The sequence below is a fragment of the Amyelois transitella genome, chromosome 7, assembly GCF_032362555.1.
Source record: "Amyelois transitella isolate CPQ chromosome 7, ilAmyTran1.1, whole genome shotgun sequence".
In the NCBI taxonomy this organism is placed as follows: Eukaryota; Metazoa; Arthropoda; class Insecta; order Lepidoptera; family Pyralidae; genus Amyelois; species Amyelois transitella.
This window is the reverse complement of record NC_083510.1, coordinates 6867552-6873551: the sequence shown is the minus strand read 5'-3', so window position 1 is coordinate 6873551 and position 6000 is coordinate 6867552. Positions and strand designations below refer to the sequence as shown.

At 32.4% G+C, this 6000-nt stretch overlaps 1 protein-coding gene across 1 annotated transcript; it reads left to right on the top strand.

Moving 5' to 3' along the window:
* On the top strand, positions 1 to 1239 carry LOC106132944 (basic helix-loop-helix neural transcription factor TAP). Its single transcript, XM_013332520.2, has one exon. It carries the CDS (start codon positions 1 to 3, stop codon positions 1237 to 1239), a length of 1239 nt encoding a protein of 412 aa, XP_013187974.2.
* Positions 1240 to 6000: the final 4761 nt, after the last annotated feature.

Below are 6000 nucleotides of genomic sequence, written 5' to 3'. Positions count from 1 at the left end.
ATGTTTAATACTAGTTTTGAAGACTACTGTGACTTCAATGACAGCATCTGCAGCAATGATTCCGGCATTGAAAAGTCCTTCACAGACTCCCTCGCTACACCAACTTCGGTGAACAGTACTCCAGTGAAACAAGATATTGGCACGCATTTCGTACGTACCAAGTCGCAAGTAAGAAGGAAATTATTTTCTGATGACTATGAATTTCCATTTGAAGATCCATTGGATATTAAAACATTTAAGGATAACTTTCAAGCAACTGACAATACTTCAACTCCTATTAAGCCCAAGAAAAAAGAAGCCAAAGATCCAAATAAACCAAAAAGAAAATATGCTAATGGTAAGAACAGAGTGACAAGGTGCAAAAGTCCGACACAGATTTTGAGGATTAAAAGAAATAGAAGAATGAAAGCTAACGATAGAGAGAGGAATAGGATGCACATGTTGAATGAGGCTCTAGACAGATTGAGATGTGTTTTGCCCACTTTTCCGGAAGATACAAAATTAACTAAAATTGAGACGTTAAGATTCGCCCACAATTATATTTTTGCTCTGAGCCAAACTTTAGAGTCATTAGATAACATTAATTCTGGTTCAACGCCATCTTTAAATTATGAGAAAATTCAGAATTATTCTATAGCAGGAGAAAAAATAACAAAGGATGCCTTCAGGGATATGTTTTTAGTTCCAAATAAAACTGAAGAATATAACAGTGATGGAAGCTACCGAAATTTTCAAGGATTCAGTAGACCTTTCCCTAATGGATCTAATTTTATGCAGACCTCAGAGGGAGTATTAATCAACGTTGGAAATGTGACCGTTTCAGTCAATAATAAAGGTGGTAATTGCATTACTTCGACAACTGGAACTGGATTTTTCACAAATACATCTAGTTTTGGAGAAGAATTCATTCAGCAAAATCCCTATAATCCAAGACCTCTTCCAATAGAAGGAAACTACAGCGATATGTACCCAATAAATCAGAACAATTCAGAAGAATATTTTAATCAAAAAAATTATGAAATATTTAAAAACGCATTTGAAAATGCAAAGAATAGAAGAACTTCTAAGACTGACGAGTATACAAATAATTATGACAGTTATTCAAATAATTTTCATTATAATGAAAGGCATTACTATAGTTGTGATAACTTTTATCAGAATAATTCTTATTATAATGATCAAAGGTGTTATAGAAACTTTTACAATAGAGTACCTAGCGTTGTAAATGCTCAAATTTAAATTTTTTATTTTAGGTAAATCTAGTCATTGTATTTTTTGTATAATTTATTTTATTTTATAATGAAATTATGACAACGACAATAACATATTACAAGATTATATTTTAAAGATTGTAACTAATTAAATTTATTATAATTAGAATCGTATGTTGACGAAACCAAAGACGAAACTAGTCATATTTTTTTGTATTTTGTAATATAAATGTAGTGAATAAATTTTCTATATATTTTAAAGGATTTTTTTTTATTTGACGTGTTATTCTATGCCTATCGCACTGACAAGAAAAAAATGTTTATTGATATTCACCACTACGCAACAACCAACAACTGGTCGTAGTTTACAAGAACACCCTGACTCCAATTAAACGTACATGGGCCTATAAAGCACACTTGATTTGCTGTAATAATAAGAGCAAAATCATGAATATAAATCAAATCGGAACAATGGCCGCTAAATAGCGAAAAGTTGTGAATGAGGCACCCCTATTCTTTGGACCTTTTCAATTGAACATTAAAATATTTCCAACGATTATGGCCCTTATTCTCATGAGATAGGAGCTGCATTTTGTTATATGGTAAGAATAGGGGCACCCGTTGGATCGAGTTACGAAAACTAATGTTTGCATTGGAAATTCGTAACGGTCTATTTCGTTAAATGACTCTTTCATGTGCAAGTAGGACACATTAATTTGAAAACAATTGGTGAATGATATTACTTAAAAAACGACAGAGTTACTACCTACTAATACAATAACATTTTAAATAGGTAACAGTAAGTTGTTATAGTGGATACAAATAAATCCAGGCAAAAGTTTAAAAACAATAGGTTAAAACTATGGGCATTCTCCTTTAATTAAAAAGGTATATCTAACTTAACGTGGCTATCGAGTCTATTTGTAACTATTTTAGCTCTATTTACCTAATAAGTAAAGGGACAAGTCGTGACATGTATGTGAAGAATTGATTTTATGTTCTGGCATCGAGTTTAATACGCTTTGTTGCTGTAAAATATGAAAACCTCTTTATCTTAAGTTAGTGTTTATTGCTAAGTCATTATATCAGCATGACAATTAAAATAATGGTCAATACCATACATTCACCGACTAGTTCAGTAAACATTAAACAAGTAATGAAATGAATCTATCTTCCCCTAATCACGTGTTACAACTGCGGTGGCAAATCTTTAATCCCTTATATTTGTGCACCCTTATATACAGAAACACTATTAGTGATCGACTGATGCATAAGAGTAAGGCGTCTATTTTGGCACATATTAGAAAGTTATACATAATATAGTTAACCTGGATGTCTTTGGGGATAAATATTTTTTACTTATCTAGGTACTTTTATCCAACCGACCGTTTCTTTGATCTGACTATGACAATCAAATCGTATATGTACTTACCTATAACCTGTCATAAAAAATACCTAACTAATAAATACATTTTGAATTTGTAGATATTTTTTTTAAATCCTTATAGTTGCTGAGATTGTGTTTTATCTGAAACCTTTACATTCCATGTAATAATTGAATTGAATTTTTGACAAGCTTAAAACACTTTTTCTCACCAAACAAACATACATACATCCTCCAGCCTCAAATTGGTACCTATATTAAAAAAAAACCATTGAAACTAATCAAATACCATCCACATGTTGTATCGTATGTCCAGAGTAACCTGGGGCTAATTGCGTTGTCTGTCTGTTTGTCATGTCTTGTTTAATATTCATCTATCCCGAGCATAGCTGGGGGCAACGAGTAGTGTTTGTTTAGTCCGGTAAACCAATATTACGGTTTGTTTAAGTTTTTTAAAGTGCTGTTCAGTGGGGCTATTCATTGCTATTGTATTTTTTAAATTAACTCAAGTCTTTTATTATTACTTTTGTAATATTGAGAATATGAAAATACTGCCAAGTGTCAGACAAATTATGTAAGCCTGTCAGAATTTTGTATTTGGATCCTAAAACCAGTACTATGTAAGGCTAGTAGGTGTATTTTTGTTTGACTTAAGTATATAGGTAGGTACATTCTTAAGTTATTACGAGTATCTAAACAGCTAGATATTGATGATCATACCAACACTTATATATAACTTGCTCCTTGTTTAGAATTTATTCATAACTACTATGGTGGCAACCATTGTGTTAAATGGGTGTAATAAAATCCATTCTGTCATTCTCTGCCTAATACCGAAAGATGAATCGGCAGGACCACAAATTGGCTGACAATAAAATGTTTCTACTCAATATTTCGGTATCGGTATAGTAAAATGAACCTAAAGCCATTCCAATATTATTGATTTGTAAACTATTTTATCTTGAGCTCGTGCTAACTCTCTATAGAAGTTGGCGTTAGAACGTTAGAGGGACCTATTTATATTTGTTCCTAAACAAGGGTGCAGGCTTTTGGTTTGACGTTGTACAAATATTAAATAATCCCCGGTGAGGAATTGTTATTATATATTTGTTGAATTAATGAAATTTCCAAAATCTATCGAACAGTAAATAAAATTAAATATGAAGTTAGAGCTTTTAACAAAATTTAAAAATGTTTTTGTGTCCTAAACTTACACTGATCATCATATTAGGTAATCCAGTAAATACTTGTTTAATGTCATTATACTACATTACATATTTTTTAATTCATGAGTCTTTACTGAAATTAAGTATCATGAATATTAAAAAAAATAACTATTATTTAAATCTTAGACTTAGAATCCGAAGGGTTTAAATTCCTGTAAATTGTTAAGTCAGAGCGAGCCCTAAGTTGCATTTAAAAAGTTAATATAACATTTGGTACTTTGTAGTTCCCTTTGCCTCTTGAAGTTGATCGAAAACCAACTGCATTGTGTGTTTGTTTATAATAGCAATGACGTCATTGACGTGAAGAGCGCATCTGTACATCCATCTAGTTTGATACATGCTCAAAATATAATTTTATTTGTTTACAATCAGAAGTAAATTGACGGAAAACTTTAAAAGGTATTACTTTATACTACGAAAGTTAAAAAAAAGAATGAATGTATAGCCGATGTACCTATATAAATGAATATATAAGAGCCTGTAGTGAAACAGATATAAATGTTGTACCTATTGCTTATTAATAAATAATATTTGACTTTTTAATGTTCTCATGTCTGCGAATGCTGTAGAAATATTGTTTTCATCTTGTCTGTAGATTATCTACACTAATTTGTTTTGTTATCGTTACTTATTGTTATAAAAAAATGACATCTTCTGTTTGTGTACATAACCTTAAGGAGTTAAAAGAAAGCTCAATAATGTCGTACTTCTTTAAATTTTTAATTAAATTTAAATAATTTTAGTAATATGTTGTATAATAAATGAAGTTTGTTTATACAAGAACGATTAGTGGCAGATTGGTGTCAGATCGGTGTCGGCGTGTGCGGGTAAGCGCGGGCGCGCGTCGGGCGTGTGCGAGTCGCGTGTTTACACTTAGACACGCCATGCGTGGCGACTAATTGAGATATAAAACGCCTCTTCAAGTATGGTTATTGTAATGATTAGATTTTTCTAAAACAAGTTGGTAAATGTCTTTCATAAAGAGGTTATCGATGATAGGTTGTTATTTGGTAGCGTGCGTGGTGGTTGGTCAGTATTCTTCAGCGTTTTTCAACTGTCTTGAAAATAAAGAATGCTCATGAGTACGCAGTCTAAAAACTTTAACGCATAATACTTACACTTAAACAAAATATGTGATTCTACTTATAGGAGATGGGCTAGCGAGCTATTACTACGATTATTTGATCCACCCATTCTATCAGTTAGTACCTACCTAAGCCATACAGCTGAACGGGGCCTTTCAGTATTTTCAAGACTGTTGGCTCTATCTAGCCCGCAAGGGATATAGACGATTGTAATATGTATGTAAAATGTGCAAATTACTGGTATGTTTTTAACCGTGTGTTTAGTATGAATATGTCTGATGTATGATCAAATAAAACTATTGTTAATGTAGTAGGTAGTAAAAATTAGGTACTTTTAATGAAAAGAACTGAAAACGGAGCGAACCAGACAAAGTGGAAAGAACAGGTCGGCAAGCGGACCATAGGGTCCTCCACCACGATGCTTCAAGGCATAGGCCTTGAAGCATCGTGGTGGAGGGAGCAATTGGGAATACGCAATGATGAGAGATATACTACAAAATGGTACTCGTACAAAAGTATAAAATTTTCACACGCGACATATTATAACAATTAACCCTATAATAACTACTTGTAATGCCTTTTTAAATATTGTGTAATCGTCAACAATATCCCACTTGAAGTCGGGCGTGTCATTTTTAGTGGTCCAAAGTGCATTTATTATGATGAGGCAATTTTTTGTCACTTTAGGATTAAATAAGTGCGATATTTGTTGAAATTCACACGGTTTTTTTAATGTTGATCACTTTTCATGAGAATCAAATTCAAATACGAGTACCTACTTACTATAAAGTACGTCCCGAGTAAAATTTTGTAAAATCCTCGCTTAGTGTAGAACCTAAGTTCCACCATAATGCACAGCTTAAACAGTTATGTCGATATATCGGTCAATTTGTTTCCTCATTTATATAAATATTATATGTAATTTATCCCTATGAAATTGTTAACTAATGTGTTCCTACTAAATAACATTTAACATGCGTTAAATGACATGTCAAACTAAGTGTATAAGTCAGCAGAAGCCAATTTCCGAGTACCACCCACGCGTAGAGAATCGCCCAATTCACCGATGTCACGCTCTTCACACCGCGGAACTA

Coding starts and splice junctions, on each gene's coding strand:
- LOC106132944 (XM_013332520.2), top strand. CDS start 1: ATGTTTAATACTAGTTTTGAAGACTACTGTGACTTCAATGACAGCATC.